At 38.8% G+C, this 20,260-nt stretch overlaps 1 protein-coding gene across 2 annotated transcripts in view; it reads right to left on the reverse strand.

Moving 5' to 3' along the window:
- Positions 1-3,283: 3,283 nt before the first annotated feature.
- The window catches only part of kiaa1109 (KIAA1109 ortholog), a 66,448-nt gene continuing 49,471 nt past the window's right edge, over positions 3,284-20,260 (reverse strand). For both annotated transcript variants that reach the window (XM_069662534.1, XM_069662533.1), the window contains 22 exons: positions 20,142-20,201; positions 16,682-16,947; positions 16,313-16,528; positions 15,855-16,035; positions 15,567-15,756; positions 15,104-15,265; positions 14,855-14,994; positions 14,237-14,432; positions 13,782-13,982; positions 12,803-12,979; positions 12,200-12,337; positions 11,431-11,676; positions 11,026-11,179; positions 9,562-9,719; positions 8,853-9,042; positions 8,474-8,691; positions 7,820-8,071; positions 7,430-7,633; positions 6,477-6,671; positions 5,798-5,932; positions 4,911-5,076; positions 3,284-4,330 (listed from right to left, as the gene is read on the reverse strand). In XM_069662534.1, the coding sequence (XP_069518635.1) occupies positions 4,114-4,330; positions 4,911-5,076; positions 5,798-5,932; positions 6,477-6,671; positions 7,430-7,633; positions 7,820-8,071; positions 8,474-8,691; positions 8,853-9,042; positions 9,562-9,719; positions 11,026-11,179; positions 11,431-11,676; positions 12,200-12,337; positions 12,803-12,979; positions 13,782-13,982; positions 14,237-14,432; positions 14,855-14,994; positions 15,104-15,265; positions 15,567-15,756; positions 15,855-16,035; positions 16,313-16,528; positions 16,682-16,947; positions 20,142-20,201 (4,062 nt within the window). In that variant the 3' untranslated portion in view covers positions 3,284-4,113. The remainder of the gene's footprint in view (positions 4,331-4,910; positions 5,077-5,797; positions 5,933-6,476; positions 6,672-7,429; positions 7,634-7,819; positions 8,072-8,473; positions 8,692-8,852; positions 9,043-9,561; positions 9,720-11,025; positions 11,180-11,430; positions 11,677-12,199; positions 12,338-12,802; positions 12,980-13,781; positions 13,983-14,236; positions 14,433-14,854; positions 14,995-15,103; positions 15,266-15,566; positions 15,757-15,854; positions 16,036-16,312; positions 16,529-16,681; positions 16,948-20,141; positions 20,202-20,260) is intronic.

The raw sequence follows: 20,260 nt of genomic DNA on the forward strand, positions 1-20,260 counted from the left end.
ATTGGAGGGAAGACAAGAAAAAAAATGCAAAAAATATTTATATATTATTTTTAATTTTTTAATTTTATTTTTTTAATAACCATTTGTCCTGAACCGTACAACACGTAAACTGCCGTAATCTCGGATTCTCAAATTCAGCTGCAAATTCGGCATGACGACGTCATAATCCGTGCAGACCTGGCGGTTGTTATCAAGCTGCTCTGCTCCTCAAGCTTCCGTGTAGCTAGCTAGCGCAAAATGGACAGGTTTTTGACAACAAATAGACCGAAGGAGCAGACCAACAGCCCTGCCATTGAGGACTCTGCTGCAAAAAAACCTAAGAACTCATGGCCAACCAAAATAGCATACATTAAGTATGGCTTTACAGCAATACAGAAAAATGGCCATGATTGCCCGAAATTCATCCTCTGTCTGGAGACCCTCTAAACGAGTGTTTAAAACCTTCGAAACTTCAGCGTCACTTGATGCAAAAACACCCGGCAGAGGCCGATAAAACAGGCAATCTGCTGCATTCACACAGCAAGCTACCGTGCCCGAGCGGGCCCTGAAGGCATCATTTTTAGCCTCATAATAATAATAATTATTGAATAGTGAATAAAAGTAAGAAAATACATTCTAAAAGTTGATGTTTCTTTACATATTTTGTAGCATTGTCTGTGGGTTTGGGGGTCCCTGGCCAGAAGCTAATGCTGTTTGGGGGGCCTTGGCATGGAAAAGTTTGGGAACCCCTGCTCTAATCTATTCTTTTTGACAGCTCAACCAGAGAATCGCCAACTGATCATGCAAACTAAAACTACCAGCTTCTCCCTTCAACACTTCAGCCATATTCTGAAAACCAATTATTAGGTAAAGGTACAGCTGATGAAGTGTAACGAGCCATTAGAACCTCATTTGAAAGTAACACAAATCTCAATTTGCTCATATGTATTAAGACTGTTTAGCTGATGTACATCATAATGGTACACTGCGGTATTCAACTTAATCAAACTCAGTCTTTATTGTTCTACACAGGCATTGTTTTGTATGGCAATGGTGAGAATAGCAGAGGTTTCAGTGTTGTATTGTGCCTTTGACTACTACGACTACTTTATATCCATCATCAGGCTAATGTGGACATTTAAACAAGAACAACATTTAGGCAAGAACTTTTTTCACATTAAAATTAAAATTATCAACCATCATAAAAAGAAAACAAATTAAAAATAATCATGATGGGTTGAGATAATATTCTTATTCATCAATTTAATGACATTAAACAAGCACGTCAAATGTTTTTTCTGCTTAGAATGATAAATAAGAGCCTAAACATAAACATGGATTATAATCATTATCCAAAGCCATTAGTTCTGACGTTAAACATGTCAACGAATTATTCAACATTTTAGGAAAATGCTTATTTGCTTTAGAGTTAAATAGTTAGTGTTTTCATAAGATAGTATAAAAGCAGTAAGCAACTGTTTAGTTTTGCTTACTGGAAACAAGGGGAGCAAAACAGACTCTGTTTGAGGGTAACAATATGTGCTTACCAGCACGTAAAGCTCGCTGATTATCAACTCCACTTTAAAGCACATAAGCAGTTTAAAAACGTGAAGTTAAAGCTTTACAGAGGTAGCAGGACTATTTCTTGGCTGAATGCACACAGCCTGCCATAAAACCACAATGTTAATTAAGTTTTTGAACAAATTTAACAAATGAGCATGTTTAATAATGAGTTTTGGACAGAGCCATGATCACTGTTTCCTTATTTCTTGTCTTCAAGCTAAGCTAACTCTCTCAAGATGGCGGCTTAAGAGTGTTGGTATCAATTCATTAAACTCTCTGCAAGAAATCAAATGTATTTGATTTGAGCAGATTTTGAAAATTTGGATAGAGCCAGGCTGGCTGATTTACGCTCAGCTATGAAGCTAACTGTCTCCTGGCTCCATATTTTACGGATAGTGAGGGCCAAGAACATTGATGACATGCAGAGTATTATTCAAAATACTGAAGTTTTTCTTTTTTACCCAAAAATCCACATTACTTACGAATTAAAAAGATTAATAATGGTAATATAATAATCTATATTAAAACATTTATAATGATAAATAATTATATGCTAGGTCTTACTGCTTATATCCAATTTCTTTGACTTTGCATTCTATGAGCTCAGTGGAGACTGACAATGTCTTTTTACTATTAATAATTAATTCAGTAGCAAGACAGTAAGAAGTTGGGAGCTGATGTGTCATTAAGGAAGAGTTCAGATTTTTAGGCCAAGTGGCTTTTGACTCCATCTACTGGTCACTCACTTGGCTTTTATGTTAATGTACTATGGCTCTGTGAAGTGAAGAAATAAAAGAGATACATTGTAGTGATATGTAAAATAGAAGTCACTTCAAAGGGAAGTGTGTGCAGCAGGCAGAATAAAAATCAAAAATGGCCTGGCAAGCAAAAGCAAAGACTTGACTGTGTGGGTTTCCTCAGGTGACACCGCTGTTATATTACTGCACACTTCACTGAGGAAAACCTTCTTTTTCAGTCATCAAACCAATATGCTCTTCCTCAGCCATTAAAAATGCAAACCCATGGCATGGAACCAAAAGTGGAACATTGCTCATGGTGAGTGGATACCACAGACATCTTCTTGCACAATGTAAGCGATTAGAGCTTGGGGAGGGGTACTGTAGTAACAAAACCCTGAGTGAGCATGGCAGGCTTTTTATGGATAAGAGGGCAAGGTGGTGGGGAGTGTTACTGGCAAAAAATGGCTGAAACCTATGTAGTTCTTACTAAGCAAAGCTTGTAGAAATACACAGATGAAAATTCTGCTGTCTATTAAAGTATTAAAGTCTCATTTGAATCTCTAAACACTCATATGTCAGCTGTCTCCTGGAGAATTCCTTTGTCACAGATAATAATGCATTTCCCAGGTTGGAAAATTAGCAGTACGAGCCAGATTTGTGTTTAGATAACAAAAACACCACATATAAAACTAAACAACTAAATTATCCTGTATTGCTCTCCCATAAATTTGGGGGCTCTAAACAAGGGGTATGAAAGACTCTGGATATAAAATTTCCAAGAATGGCAATGACCAATGGCAATATTTTTTGGCCCCTCTGTCTTACAAATGTACATACTTTGTTACTCTGGCTTTCTGTTCTGTTATACATTTTAAAGACATTTGCAAAGATGATCCTGATAACATCCCCTTGATATTATGAGTTTTATTTTTTTTGTCTCATCCAGTGTCACATAATACATTATACATGTTTTCACAAATAGAGTACTATTAATGGCAAGAAATTTAGCATTTGTTTATGACTTTATAAAATTAAAATAACAATACCTTTTAAAAGTACAAGTTATAACACTCCAAAATAAAACACCAGAGCTTCATCTTTAATTGAATGGCAATATTTTTATTAAGTTAGGAAATCAACACATTTACGAAACTTAATTATATACACTGGTTCTACGGTATGGATTAAAAAAAGACAAAATAAAGCTTGACCCACCAAGCTAATACATGTTATAGACGTTGCATTTTACATACCCATAAATAGTAATCTTGGTTAAAATCATAATTACAAGTTTGTCATCCTCGTGACTAATTTGTTGATGTGCAGTAACCTCTCAGTATTTATTTGTTCACATAAAAAAAAAACATTGTCACTGAACTGTTCTTAATTATCTTAGAACTACACTAAGAAATACATAAAGCATATCTACCATGTGTTCCATGGGAAACAAAGAAAAGGCAATGGTTTAAGAAATAATTTCTCATGAAATATTGGTAAGCCTTTAAAAATAAAATTTCAAGCAATTTGAGTAAGGTCATTTACAACAGGTAAAAGAGGCAGGTTTTACCATTAAAGCAGTCAAATGATACTAACATTTGCTACTTTGTTCAAAATGTACAGAAAATAACATTGGTGCAAAACGCTTCAGTCAGAGCCGCTAGTGGCATGGACCACAGTAAACAACTATGCTGAATTTCACAGGGTGTAGCAGGAAAAATAAGTATGTGTGACAAATATATTGTACAGTATTAGTTATTGTAATTCAGTTGTCCAGTGTTTGTGACAGAAACAAACTTTTGCACAGCTTTGAATACAGTGGTATGAGTTTTCATCAGTGTTCCTCTTTGTCTCTGCCTTTCTTGTCCTTCTCGTCCTGCAGGGCGGTGCCCAGCTTCTTGATCAGCACTGACAAGACCTTGTCCAACGGGTCCATCACACCCCTCTGCAGCCACTTGGGAATCGTAGTCCTGGCGTGGTGGAAGCCCAGTTTTTGCAAGATGTAGTCCACACCCACTGGGTCAATCTTTCGCCCGGTCCAGGAGATAAGCCTGAATATAAAGGAAATATCAGTGTAGTTGATGCTTCATTACTGACACTATTTGCTAATGATTGGACAATTATTTCAACTCAAGTTGAAAAGCTGTGTATCAAAACTCCCAAAACTTTGTTCTTTAAAAACTGATTTAATGCAGATGTCAACACTAACACAGATAGAATATAACACAGTACAGTTACTCAATTACTTTACTTCAGTACAATTTTCAGCTACTTGATTACTATTTTCTACTCCACCACATCTCAGGGGTGAACTATTGTTATATTTTACTCCACTGCACTACATTACACCTGTGATACAAGTTACTTTGGAGATTGAGTTATTATATATAAAAAGTATGATTAGCTAATGAGAATTAACAAAGCCTTGTTTTGATTTGGATTTGCTTGCTTTGTCCATGTGTGTGACCACTAGGTGATAGAGGCTTAGACAGTGTTAGACATGCTTTTTTCTGTTTTTTGAAAAAGCATTATTCATGAATGACCATTGTGACTCAATTTGCCTCCGTCACATTAGAGGGTGTGCGTTGAGAAACACTTCAAATGCTTGCAGTGCAGTGAAGCAGAGCTGACCTGAGAGTCGGCTCCAAGTGCCAGGTGTTGCACATGAACTCTCTCCAATCAACTGTGGTGTAGTTTATGCTGTCGTCTTTGTCCTTATCTGTGGCGCTCTCGTCATGCAGCGCTGTGGGGCTCTTCTGGCCTGGCCGAGCCATGAACATCCGCGGAGCAAAAAGGGCTGGGGACACAGAGGGAGGAAGAAAGCAATGATGTTGTTGCTCCGAATGCTCTGCTGCCCTTCCACAAGTGAAACACAATGAACATTCATAAATATCCATGCAAGCACAGCTGACACCTTGATATAATTTATACTCCTTTCACATTTAAATACCAATCTGCCCTACTTTAACCAGGTTAAATCAAACTTGGATGAAATCCTTCACTGCTTGCCTGTTTTCTCTTTCTATTCATCAGCAGAATAAACAATATAGATCAGTTGCACTATTTTAATTGTTATCAAGAGTGCCTGGTTTCCGCCATAAAAAGGGCCTTATTACTCATTTGTTCCATTCTGACAATAGATATCCCATTAAAATGCTGCCTGCATTGTGCTCTCTGACCCCCCACTGTGTGTGAAAATAACACTCAGCTTCCTGCGTTCCATGCTGCTCTCTTAATATTTCCAACAGCATACAAACAGATTCAAAGGGTACAGAAGCACACAGACGTTGTTCATCTTATTATTTCTCCTTGGATTTTCTGTAAATGCCTTGTTTAGAACTTAGGTTATTTTACTTTTTCCTAAAATATTTTCTATTGCTAGACATGCTGCAGATGACTCACCCAGAATGTGTGGATGATTTAAAAAAAAAAAAATCACCAAACAATGTTTATTTACTCCCTGAATGAATGATTAAGTGAAGGAAAAAATAAATGAGTGTTGGGAAGAAAAAAAAAACCTTTTTCCTTCTCCTTCAGGTAGGCAGACACCAGGTCATGAAGAAACATTATGAGCTCTGCGTCCATGGTGACACAGATGTGGTCTGTGAATTCTGTCACCACGCTGCATTCCACTTTAGGCTTGCTGTTAGAGTCTGAAACACAGAAAATCATTTGAATTCACTTAAACAAAGTAAACATCTTATTTAGCATTGTTTTCCTCATATTCTTCTTCCTTTACGAAACCTGTTACCTCCATTACCCGCATTATAAATCAACTCTGACAGTTAAGTCGTACATTTGTGTGTGTTACACTATTGGCCTGAACTTTCACCTTATTGTGTCTGAGGGGAAATTTGTCTTGCAGTCAGGTAAAAAAACATATTTAACATAAAAACATAGGCACATGGGTATTTGAGTGAGAAAATAATCTTTAGCTGGATCATCCAGTGAGTACTTGTTTGCTTGAGAGAGAAAACCTAATAGACCTGGTTTGGTAGTATAAATGAGTAAGGAAAGTAGCTTGAATTGAATAAATGCTCAATTTTCATAGACTTTGGACGAAAACCACGTTTCTTTAAACCAGAACATATTTGTTGTACAAAGAAATTGTAAATAAAGATGCAAGTCTGACCTTAAAACAGGTCTACAATGGTCTACTGCCTTTATGTGGCATTATTTTCTATTATCTGGTCCTACCTGTAAGAGAGGGTTCATCAGGATCTTGCACGTGTATGGACTTGAAGTCCAGTTGCATTCTGGGAAGAGCAAAGATTGTCTCAGTTTCATGGTTGTAACTAGAGGAGCTGCGGAAGCTGCTCAGCAGACTTGAGCTTTTGGCAGCCGCTCCACTCTCTTGGTTGTTTGCTTCGACATTCCTGAGCAAGTTCAACTCTGAAAAAGGAGATAAGGTGTGTCAAACCTCTTTTATGTTGAAGGTCACGTTCCCAAGTCTCTGCTTTGTTAATACTATCTGCACCTATTTTGCATCTAAGATAATAGGCAGCAGTTGCAAAGGAAGGCAGACAAATGGCAGAAAAAAAATGCTGTATCCGTCTTCTTTGAGTTACAGCTGTCTGAATTTAAAAAAGTTTGAAGTTTGAGAAGGTTTAACAATGAAGCAATCTTCTACATTCAGTTACAACTTTATAAAGGTACACATTTCTAGAAGGTAATCACGTTGATACAAGAACTCAGCCATAATTTCTATATTGGTGAATGTAATACTGTTCTGATAATGTATTTAGTTTAAATAAACAACAGTACATTATATACATTTCTATATAAGTGCTGTCTTCTTCTTTTGTCAGGTGTGTATATCATTTGCACATTATATTTAAGTGTTCAAGGAATAAAACACAGAAAAATATAACAATAATAAACTAGTTGTTTCTCTTGATCAAAGTGGCCTTCAAAGGATCCAGTTTCATTGTACATGTCAGCATGTGAGTGTTGCTTTAAGACAGACATTTTCCAGTTTTCCACAAGAAACTGATTCAAATAGGGGCTTTTAAATATCACACTGGTATCAGTGTTGGAGTCGGTATATGGAAAGAGAAAGTTGGATCATAGATTCACATGCGATGTATTACTGTAACAAAATGTGGTTTCCTTAATACATCATATGGTTTACAGAGTTTAAAAATGGTTACCTTCATTCCTCATGGCAGTGACATAGTTGAACCATTCTTTGACTGTGGCGACTCCATGTGGGGGGTTTTCATGTCGCCTGCGAGTTATTTTGGTTATAGTAGCCATTGGGCTTTCCAGTGCACCGCAGGGCTTGGTCACCATAGTGTTATGACCAAGATGGAAATCCAGTGTTTGAACAATGTAGGTAGAATCATCTTTGGAACCTGGATGTGACAGAGATGCAACTCAGTTATCAAAAAAAACACAATATAGTCCAAAGTGTATTAATAAAAATCTGGACAATTTGTCTGTTAGATTTCAATTTACTATTGATTGCTATTTTCATCATGTAATCATTTTGCAATTACATTTATAGAATGAAGGTCCCTAAAATGAACATTTTGTCTCACCGTCTTCCCAGATCTTCTGTGCCTCTGTCCAGAAAGCGATGTTGGGCTCTTCCAGGTGGAATAGAGCCCACGACTTGGAGCGGAAGTTAGGCCCGTGGAAGCAGGCCAGGGTCATGTGATTGCCATGGAGGCTCATTGAACCGCCCAGCTGTACAGCGTCCTCAGGCAGAGGCATCTGAAAGAGGGAGATGTGGCAGCCAGCAATTACCTTCAGCACCCCGGGCCAGTGGCGGTGATGGGCTGCATCCATGTCTGTGTGACAAAGATGGTTAGGAGACACAAAATCAGAAGCAAGGAGAGGGAAGGGGGTTTAGAAAAATAAAATAGATTTTGACGTGAACATGAGGCATGCTGCTGGTGCTTATAGGTTTTGGTGTATCCTGTTGTTTTCTTATATAGCCTCCAATCTTAATACATATATACAGCTTGAGCTTCTTGTTTGTGTTTAATTATTTTAGGATCATGTGTGATTACATTCAGTGTTTTAACCAAATTTCAACTTTTTGAAAAAAGTGGTATACAAATTAGGCTTATTAGAATTACAAATCATTCCAGGTCCTGTAGCACCACTGCCTGAGACACCAGCTGTGCATACCTTTTTATACCAGTCTGTACTGATTATTTCACCGAGCAGTATAGAAAAATCATGCTCACAAAGTTCAGCAGCTCCTTTCTCAGTGTTGATGACAGGGGTTTTCGGGGGTAGGTAGGGGCCAGGGCCCCAGGTCGAGAGGGCCCGCTTGCTGGTGTCGAATTGCTGAGTGAAAAACTCCTGCAGCTTCATGCCGATCTTGATGAGGTCTGGTGTGGTGGAGCGTGAAATTATCACCTGGAAAATGTCCCACTGCAAGTCTCCATGGACAAAGATCTCACTGGGAGCACAGAGGTAGAAAATGTGCAGAGTGAAAAGGTGAGAAATGGGGAGATTGAAGATTAAGACGGTTCAGATTGTAGAAAACATAAATAAATGGCAAAACTGTAATGTGCATAGAGGTGTGTTGCATGATAAGCTTCTGCTGACATAATTTCACACCTTTTTTCTGATAGGCTAGTGTCAACGCTGCACAGGTTGACCTTCCATTCGTCCTGCAGCTGCAGGTCAGCATTGCTGAAAACTCCCATCAGAATGCTGGAGCCCATGTAGTCCACACGGGCCTCTGTTGAACCCATGGTTATCTGGATCTTATGGCTGGGTTGCTGGTTGGGGTGTTCAGAGATGTGGGCTAGGAAACAGACAGCAATTTGTCATCAATCCATTTTTTACCAGTCAGTTTTTATGTTTATAGCACCAAATCCCAACAAATGCTACAGCATTACAATCTTAAAACACACTGTTTGTAGTGTAAGCCTGATAGCATTTAGTGGCAATTTATCAAGGAAATGGCCATCAAACTGAATAAAAGGAAAACTGATTATATATCCATACAATTCACAAAAGTTATGTAATATTTAGAATGTATGTATGCATGTCATAAATTAGCTAAATTAAATACCAAATACTACTCCTACTACAAAAAGTATATATTTAATCACACAGTAAATGTAGAGAAGTGAGAGTAATGCGTGAGACTATTATAAAGTTTGTATTTTATTACTGCACAGCTCCCAGCATTGTGTGAAAACTCTGAACTGAACTGTGGCTCAGGTCCATATCTACAGTTTACACTCTGAGGGAACAACAGCTGCTAATGAGTTGTGGAAAAATACCAGATGTCTGAAAAGTTGATGCTTTGTTTACTTACAGACCATCTCCAGGGTGTTCACATCTATATTGCCACCCACCACCCCACCCTTGGAGTCAAGCTTAGAGCGGCCAAGGCCAACAGACATGCTGATCTCTCTGTCCCGGTTGCTGCCTACAGAGAGTCTGCCCTGACTCTTCAGCCCGCTGGTCGTCCACCTGCAGAGGCAAACAAAACTGTGAGCTCTCCTGAAACACTGCTGAATAATGCAGGAGTGCTCTCTATGAAACATAAATGAATCTCATAGGGAGAACCTCGTACACAGGAATAAACACAGGTTACTGCAGAGAAAAAGACCAACCAATCTCCAGTACTAACCATGATTGACAAGGCCTAAATGTCAGCTTTTTACACCAACATGTCAGACTTTAGACAGTATGCCATTATCTCAGCTGGGCAATATAATATGTTATTATAAGACCATCTGCAAATATCTAAGCACAGCTTAGTGTTTGTTTTGTCAATACAATTGTTGCTTCAAAACAAGACTACACCTACACATATTGTTTTGATGCCAGAAGAATATTCTGAAGTCCTTAATTATTTAATATAGACCTTGACAGTGCTGGAATACCCTGACTTGGTGATGAAGAGGCAGGAGACATATGTGTTGCTCAAAGAGCCCACACACTTCCAGAGTCAGGGATGTTTTTTACTTTATGATGACGCGGAGGTACAAAAACAATACTGACTTAGTTAGAAGGGTGTTTTATTTGTCACTGATTCAGCAGGATTTTCTTGCAATTCTGCCTTAACTGTAGAGATGAAAAATGAAACTACTGCATACCCTGGTGACCAGTAAAATACAGCGAGTTTATAAGAGATACATCTAGCCCATAAGAGTCCACTTGTAAATAGATCAGCAGCAGAAGGTAAAAGTGCAAATTGCAGCAAGGAGAGACCCAAGAGACAGATTTGTAAAACAGTGTAGTAGCTGAATACGCCAATAAAAGTGATTGATGCTGACAATGTCTCGCTTATTCCTCAAAATTCTTAGCTTAAATGTATGTCTTTAACTTTTTTTGTAAAATGTGTCAGTGCAATCTTTGTCTTTTAGGACAGCAACAGCTGAATGTCAGCAAGCTAAATATCGTTGTATTTATCATTCACAGTTCTCCTGCGTGACATGAATCCCTCACAGACACATTTGCCAGAAATTTTTCTTCTCCATTTGAGTTTGAGAGGCCAACATTAAGCTAAATCTGCACAAGCCTTGTGGGTGGGAATGATATTGATGTTGGTTTATGCATACATTTTTATGAACTATTGCATCATCTGTTATGTTTTTGCAGAGAAGGTACTAGATTTTGTTTTCAAATAATAGAAATAAATAATCTTGAAGTATCAGCTTATGTTACATAAAAATAGCAATTTATGTAATATATACATGTAACATATATATATTTATGTATTTTACGAGTAGTGTATCAAAGCATCTACATTAAAGGTGGACAAACAACTTACGTATTGTTTCCCATGACGTTGCTCATGTTCATTTGGACGGTGAGTTGTTTCAAGTTGATGGCAAACACCACCAAAGTCTCCCACGGCGACCCCTGCTGGCCTGCTGCCTTACCATTTTTACTGAAGGAAGGAGTGGATGTTTTTGTCACAGAATCTAGATGAGAATGAATAAAGATTGTAAGGAAGGCCTTTTAGGAAGTACAACTAGCATCTTTCGGTATCATTGCATAGTGTAAACTTTCAATTATATTTTTGTTTACTGTTTGACATCTCAACAGTGCTTCTGTATTAGGACTCACTCTGACTTACAGCACAAGGAATTTCCACATCCAAATCTTTGTTTTGGTAACTAAGAAGAGCATTTTTGAAGGTCCTTCTTGAAATAGCAACACTGTTTGTAATTACCTCTCCTAGGAGCAGAGGAATCTGACACACTCCTGGTACGTCCAGGGGCAGGGGACTTGAGGTGGCCCAGGCCACCCGGAGACATGTTGCTTCCAGTGGAGTGTTCTGAAAAGACGTTTGGGGATTGAGGCATGTGCTGGGTCCCTGTGCTGCCATCCCAGGTCCTCCAGTAAGCTTTGCGGCTGGACTCCGGGGACAGATGTTGGGTGATGTTTTCGGCCGAGTCAGGGGTGGCAGGGCCAGATGCTGAAGCAATAAAAAGGTTGAGAGGTGTAAGTAAAAGACAACCTTCGAAATGTCAACATAAAGCAAATAGGAAATGTTGACTGAAAGAAGGTCAGCGATATGGGATATTCAAATAAAAACATGCGAAACTCTCAGAGATGAATAGACGGACTTAGTTTGACATGCTGAATAATAAGGAATATACATATAACATTTCTGCTAACAGTAAAATGTTATGTTAATTCTTCATCCATATTATGGCCTTTACTTGAAGGCCATGTTAAATGTTAAATTTCTTTCAACTGCTACAATAGCTCAAGTCTCATACAAGGTCAGAAATAAATAGTTTTTTAAAAAAGCACATTAGTCAATAAAATCTGAAGTCAACATGGAAAGAAACACAGAAAAGCTTGGTGTCCACTGCGTTGGACGCAATAAGAATTTTAGGTAATGGTCAATATTTTCTACACAACAGCAGAGTGGTAAAAACATACCATACTTCTTTAACCCTTACACATAAGCCACTGAGTGGTGAAAAAGTCACCTGGCAGGTTGATTGTCTGGTCTCCCAGGAAGAGGCGCCTGGCTATACTTCGACGGTACCAGGCTCTCGGGAAGGCAAGGATCTCACTCAGCCGCCGCATGTCGTACTTGAAGGAGGCCGAGCCAATGTCACACACAGCTAATGGAAGAATATTACAGTTGATCATATGTTAGACACAACTTTGAAATTGTTCTATAGTGAAAGTTATTGGTAGCATATGCACGTAATATAAAATCTATAGGGATTGGGAAGGTAAATTATTTTTCTAAAATGCTCCGCAGTCTCATTTCTCTGCCTGTAAAACTTCACATTTAACACTTCAGGGACGATACTTGACTTTGTTTGAGTGAGTCCACAGAAAGGTCCTAAAGATCCTACACTGTAGGAGGAATTATTCAATTTTGTTTACCCCAAGTTAATATGCAGAAGGACCAAACAGTGCTGTGTATGAACATTTAACATTACGCAATGGATTCAGATATCCTACTGTATTATAAACCTTCCTGTTGTACCACACTGGAGCAACATACAATTGAAAGAAAAGAGAATCACCAATGGACAGTATTAAAGATCAAAGAAAATGTTCTGTGGCCAAAAATGTACCTGAGATGTTGATGAGGGTGGTGTCCATTTTGCCACCTTTGGCAGGAATGAAGCTTTCAACAAAAGTAGGGCCCCCACTACGCCTCATCCTGGATAAGCTTACTTTCACAAACTCCAGGTTAATACTCAGTGAGTCTTTTCTTCCCGTTACTGAAGAAGGCTCTTCATCGACTGTACCTTAAGGAACAAAAGAAATCAATAGTTAACATACTGTATGTTAGCATTTACTTTATGTTTTGTACCCATCTCCTATATATATACTAAGTTTATCATTCAAAAATCATAACCACAGTAAAGGAGTCATTATTAGCAGTTAGATAAATTTTAATGAGACAAAGCTCTGTACCACAAATCAAACCAAATCAAATCAAATTTTATTTGTATAGCGCCAAATCATAACCAGAGTTATCTCGAGACACTTTACAGAAAGAGCAGGTCTAGACCGACTCTTTATTCGGCAAAAGAGTTTATTATTTAAAAAGAGGCCCAACATGAATCCACCATGAGTAGCACTTAGCAATTCGGCACATTGGCAAGGAAAAACTTCCTTGCAGAGCAGAACCAGACTCATGTTGAACAGCCATCTGCCTCGACTGGATGGGCCGAAAATGGGATAGAAGGAGATGCAGGATAGAGGCAGGATAGAGACAGGCAAAGAGAGCAACAACAACATATGTTCTTGTTACAACAACAACATATGTCCTTGTTACAACAACAACATATGTCCTTGTTACATGAACAACAACAGACACATACTTATGGTTACAATGCCAATAATAGTGGTAGACTAGGGTGAAGATTAGCGAAATAAATAAATAAATTAGCGAGAGAAGCAGAGTAATGATAAAGACTGAGGTAATCGTAATTGTAACAGTTGAAGTCAACAGGTCTACTATTTAGCATTAGCAGCAACAATAATGATACTATGGGGAAGGCACAACCACATTAGAATAATACAACAAGTTGAACCCTTCCATACCTAAGGGCCCTGGGCCCGGAGGCAGGCCTGTGACAGCAGATTTCTGCTTTCCGGCGCCATAGGGGTGGAAAACGTAGAGGGAGAAGTCAGACATGCAAGCGGTGAAGCTGAGGCCTGAGGAGTTACTAGGGGGCCCGGTTAGGTCCGACTGGCTGCTGCTGTGGCGGCTTCTGCCCAGAGGGCTTCCCAGCAATGGTGACGCTAAAAGGAGACAGAAAGGGGGTTGGAAAAACACAGATGAATTAAAACAAGCAGTCACATACAGTTGGCATTAATTAACTAAAAATATGACTCCACCATTTACAAGTCTCCTATCAGTAGTCTGTTTGACACAAATGTTTTAGTCATATTATCAAAATAGAGAGGAGGAAGCTAATAACAATAGGGTTCTGAATGAATTGTCATCTAAAAAGTTAATGCACCCCATGTATTTTATATTGTTCTGCTCAAGAGACCTTTGCTGGGAGGTGGTTTGGGGATATGTTGCCCTGGTGGAGTAGAGGAGGGAGGATGAGGTCCTTCAGTTGGATGGGCTCCTGATGGGGTCTCCAGTTCTCCACGGTTAGAGGAAAACACCAGGTCTAAAGAGGGGAGTTTCAGCATGCACTCCACCCTTGACATTGGCAGGCAGCTGAAGCGGATCTGAGAGGGCTGCAAACATAAAGGGTAACTGATGAGTCCATCTAAATATCTAAATATATACCTAACAGAGACTGAGGATACCAAATAAAATGCTTGAAAGTATGACAAAAAATAATCAAATTCAAGCAATGGATGCTATGTTTAACAGTTTTACATATACAACATTATTGACCTGCATTAGTGACAAAGAGAAGTTAGAATAACTAAGAAAAGCTAGAATAATGGAAATTATAGAGACATAAAACAACGCAGATGCAAATAAACAACAACAACACAGATGCAAATAAATATATACTGCAATAAAGACTGCATTGAAAAATGACAAAATGTGAACTGGTATCCAAAACAGTAATTTACTGTGATTGTTTATCTAGTGTTGTTTACAATCTGGAGAAAGTGAGCTGTGAGAAGTAAAGTCAGGTTGTCAGTACCTGGACTCTGACGTAGACAACTACATCCACAGGGAAGGAGGAGTAAGCCGATGTGGAAGAGGACACCAGGGAGGTGGTGGATTCCTCCAGCTGCTCCACTGTATCAAACTGGCCCATGTCCTCCTCCTGGGAAGCCACAGCTGATGAAAGTACAAAGACAAAAAGAGTTTAGCTTAAACGCCGGGCAGAAAGAAGAACAAGTCCTCTCAACAGGGGATCCATAAAGACTAGTAAGTGCAACAAACAAACCTGTGTAATTTCTATCCACTGGAGTGATAGGAATGGTCTCCAGTGCTTTTTCCAAGAAGTCCAGCAGACAGGGGCTGATGACCATTTCCTCTGGCAGAGTCTGGAGGGCCACCCAGGCGTACAGTTTGGCTGTCTTTACACCTCCACTGCCCTTGCCCTTGGCTGCAAAGACACATGGACGTTTAAGTCATCTGCAGCCTGGACTATATGTCAACAACATTTTAAAAAGTGAATTCCTTAAACTCTTTTAAATTGTCTTTGATGTCTGAATCAGTATGCATGTGCCCATTTGATCAAAGAATCCCTCTGGATTCATGCCTCAAAGAAAAGGATAAAGTCACATGCATTTGATTCAGTAGGTCCACGTGTGGATGTAAATCATTAGTACAGAGAGGCAGGGCACTCTAGTGATGGTTATAATGATGCGAGGGCATGCAATTAAAACTTAGGTAATGCTTAGTACCTGATGGAATAGGTGGGGGCGGGGGAGGTAGGAGCGAGTTAGTCTTGGTTTGGACAGCATTAGGAGGGTTGGGAGGGCCACAATCTTTCATACCATACAGCTTGGACTCTTTGGAGAGAGTTCGAGGGAGAGAGGATCCACGGGAGGTGTTGGGGGACTCTGTCTTCAGTGTCTTTGAGTTGTAGTGCAACTGAAGGACAGGAAAAGAAGAATTAATAATATAAAGCACAAAAAACAGTACAGAGTAGAAACTTCTGACAGAGTGTTGATGCAGAGGAAGAAACTGACCTTAACATCTACTCCTGGAATGTAGAAGACTGTGGTTTCCATGTCATTGGATTTGGTCTGTAAGGAGGATGGACATTTCTTGCCAGCTAGAAGGTGGGTGGTGGAGGTGTAGGTGGGCTGCAGCTTCTTCTTCTTGGGTGGAGACTCCTGGTCCAGGCTCCTGAGACTACGCTCACAGCTCCTACAACACCCACAGAGAAAAGAAACAATTAGTACTAGGAAGGCGTGCTTATTCCTAATTCGGCATAACAAGAAAGTTTTGGGACAAGCTATAACATATCATTTGTACAAATCATTTCCTGGATTTCATTATGTAGGGTTTGATTTGACTCTTTAAAGACATTATTCAAAATGATGATTCAGAGCAGGCTGCAGCACGAAATGTAAGTCAGACTTGAAATACAATTCTTTTCTCTCTACAGGAGCTAACAGAATAGAAAATATGCCTTTCATCATACCTCCTGAGGGAAATGTCCTCATGCTCTGGCTGCTGAGTAGTGGGGTGAAGAACACACTTCCCGCTGTCAATCTCCACACGGACATCTAGCTCAAAGTCAATGTTTCTTTCAGTTGTTGGGCCACTGAAGCTGCGGTTGGCAGGTGTGCTCGGCCAGCGCTCACTGAACAGCTGACTCACAGCAGAAAACCCTGAGGACTTCCTGTGAGACGCTTGGCTGGGGAGAGAGAGGAAAGGGGTTGTGAATGTTGTAAGATTATTTATAGTAGAAAAACCCTCAAAGAAAAGCTTAATGGTGTTTCCTTTCATCAAACATTCATCACAAGAGTGCTTAAGTAAGCAAAAAAAAAAAAACAGAGAGATGACTCACATAGGCCTTCGGTAGCTTTGTGGTCTCTCACGTTCAAACTCGTCCTCCTTTTCGGAATCCTCCGATGAGGAAGACGACAGGTCAGGTCTCATGTCGTCATGCTGGAAGGGAAGTGTGGGTGAAAAGACAGCTGGGGTGACGGGGGCACTAAAAGCTGAGTGCTGGCCCTCAAAAACGGATGGGGAATGAGGATGATGGTGTTGATGAGGATGGGATGGCTCATCAATGGAGACTGACAACAGGTCCACCTCTGTCTCCTCAGGAAACTTCAGAGAAGGATACAGAGTCAAACTCACACAAGGGGACATCACAAATCTCTTCCTGCTTAAAAACATAATCTTTAAAGTAGGAAGGTATCAAAGGAATTTTGAAGGAGATAGTGTTCTGTTGATTGGACGGTAGGGTATTTTCAAATCTGACAGTATAGATGTCCACATTTATGTCCAAAGACAGAACACTACCAGCCTACAACTGCTCTCAGATGAGCAAAAAGGTCATGCACTTTCTGTGAGGAGAAGTGAAAGAGAGACTAGTGTGAGACAAAAAGAAAGATGAGGATGATGTAAAAAAAAAAAAAAAGAAACCCAAAAGAAGAAAATGTATAACACACTCGCAAGAAGCTGAACAGTCTTAAATTTCCATTACAGTCTTATAATATAATAATGAAGTATAAGGCCACCAACCCTAAAGACAGTTGGAAAAGAGCTCAATGTCTTCAGATACCAAAAAGAGGTACTGAAAGAGGTTGACTGTTGGAAATCGATAAAAAGATACTGCAGGAACTGCATAGATGTAAAAAAGGTTTAAATAATCTCAGACCCTCCAAAAGTGGATTTTGGTCATGAATGAGTTTAGATTAGGGTCTAGGGTGTGGTTGCAACAACAGGGGATACGCCTTCTGGTCTTAAGCTAAATTTGTTGAAACTTCTTCAAGGTCTGACATAATGCTACTTCACTTGCATCATCTAGGCTTAAACCTTCTTCCACAACAATGCGTAAACCTAACTCATTGTCAGGAGCAGACATAAAGTTAAATTCCATACATTGTCTTCTGAACAAAGGCCAGAGTCTGAACAATTATTTAAAGCCTCTATCTCCTCTAGGTCAACTGGTTCTTCTTGTCATTTTCATTAGAATGAATGCTTGACAAAAAGCATGTACTTGTGTTGGCTGTAGTGCTAATTAATTTTCCAAACTAAAGAAGAGCGGTCACCCTCTCTCTTTTCTCAAACGCTCAAGGCAGATGGCCATCCAGCCAGGGCCTGTTCTGCTTGAGACCCTAACCCTGCCAAAATGAGTTTTCTTTGCCACTGTTGCTCAATGCTTAATCCTGGTGGAATTATAAGGTCTCTGTAAACATATTATAAAGATTGCGGTATATACTTGCTTGATATGAAAAAGGTGCCCTAATTGGTGGAATTTGTACACCTTACACAGAGACAGGCTTACTCTGATATGAAAGGGGTATAGAACTGTTTACCTTACATTTAACAAGACAGCAGATAAGTTTATTTTCCAAAATGTCTGACTATTCGGTTAAAGCCTATTCACTTTTTTCTTGTCTAAAGATGCATTTTGGAGTATTCAACATCAATAAATTAAGAAGTTGTGTAAATACCTTGAACAAACATGACAATGACAACATGACAATTACCCCTAAGGCTTAAAAATTGAACACTGTAAGTTTAATTTGGTACCACATACTAAGCGCAATTCAACTGAATATCTGTTAAAAGCTTTATGGCTCAACTGAAATTACTTTACACCAACATTACAGCATTAAAGTGTGGAGTCTTCAGACTTTCAGGGAGGGAATGACTGAACTGTCAATGAGGTTTGTGGCTTGAAGTGCCAAATTTATCTGATCAGTATTTATTTATATTAAGTACCAAAAAAATTACTATTTTATATTACACACCAATGACCATTTTAGCTAAACTGATGTCCATGTATCTTGATTTTATCAGATATTGTTAGCTGCAAGAACTGCTGTTATGAGAAACAACAGCTGACACAATGTGGTTCAGAAGCCAACCATGCATAGTTGTTAGAAATCAGTCAATATATTAATGTTGAAGAAAAGTTGATTTGGATTTTTATGCAGTTTCAAGACAGGATGAGAATGTGTTACTTTGTAATTCAATTAACGACATTCCAACTATTAACTTGTTTTTACATGTAAGTCTTATCATGATGCAGGAAAATGTATTTCTTAAAGCATCCTTGCTTCAGGGTTATCCAAATAATGTCAGGGACAAAAATCTATCTTCAAAATGCTATCTTGCGTATCTTTTCTGGTTGATGGAATGCAACTGTCATTGTCTTCTGAGTAATAATACAAACTGTAGAACATTTATTTTAATTTGCTTCCACATACAGTACTGTGCAAAAGTTTTAGGCGGGTGTGAAAATGCTGTAAACTAAGAATGTTTTTTAAAATATAAATAATAATTGTTTATTTTTATCAATTTACAAATGATAAGTAAGCGAACAAAGGAAAAAACTAAATCAAATCAATATTTGGTGTTACTACCCTTTGCTTTCAAACCAGCATAAATTCTTATAGGTACACTTGCACAAAGTCAGGGATTTTGTAAGATTATAGTCAGGTGTATGATCAACCAATTATACCAAACAGGTGCTAATGATCATCAATTTCACATGTAGGTTGAAACACAGTCATTAACTGAAACAGAAACAGCTGTGTAGGAGGCTTAAAACTGGGTGAGGAACAGCCAAACCCTGCTACCAAGGTGAGGTTGTGGAAGACAGTTTCATGTCACAGGTCATACACCATGTCATAAGAACTATCTTCAGTGTAAAGAAGAACAAGAAGTCCTGGAAGTGATGGTATGGCCCCCACAGAGCCCTGATCTCAACATCATTGAGTCTGGGATTACATGAAGAGACAGAAGAATTTGAGGAAGCCTACATCCACAGAAGATCTGTGGTTAGTTCTCCAAGATGTTTGGAACAACCTACCAGCCAAGTTCCTTCAAAAACTGTGTGGAAATGTACCTAGAAGAATTGATGCTGTTTTGAAGGCAAAGGGTGGTCACACCAAATATTGATTTGATTTAAGATTTCTCTTCTGTTCATTCAGTGCATTTTGTTAATTGAGGAAAATAAACTATTAACACTTCCATTTTTTAAGCATTCTTAGTTTACAGCATTTTTTCACACCTGCCTAAAACTTTTACACAGTACTGTATATCAACATATAAATCATAGAGTAACTAGGGACACAAAGAGTGAATTACAGAAAGTTATCATAAAAGAGAACAAAGATAACATAAGGTTAGTAAAGCAGAATCTTATATTTCATCATCCTGTTTTGATTGCATGTCAAAATTTGATCAGAAAAGTCAAGGTAATCACAGCAGAGATGAGGAAGCAGAGGTATTTGTTGATTTTGGTTAGGAATTTTAACTTGTTGAAATTAATCTTTTGAACCATATACCTTGAATACCTCTCCTGGACTGACTGGTGCATTTGTAGAGTCCAAGGCCAGATTATTTATCTTCAGTTGAACAAAAGAGTTATTAAAAAAACTCATCCAAATAATAAAAAATCCTGAAA

The sequence above is a fragment of the Semicossyphus pulcher genome, unplaced genomic scaffold (assembly GCF_022749685.1).
Source record: "Semicossyphus pulcher isolate SPU_LCO1_2020_fin unplaced genomic scaffold, fSemPul1.0.p SCAF_14, whole genome shotgun sequence".
In the NCBI taxonomy this organism is placed as follows: Eukaryota; Metazoa; Chordata; class Actinopteri; order Labriformes; family Labridae; genus Semicossyphus; species Semicossyphus pulcher.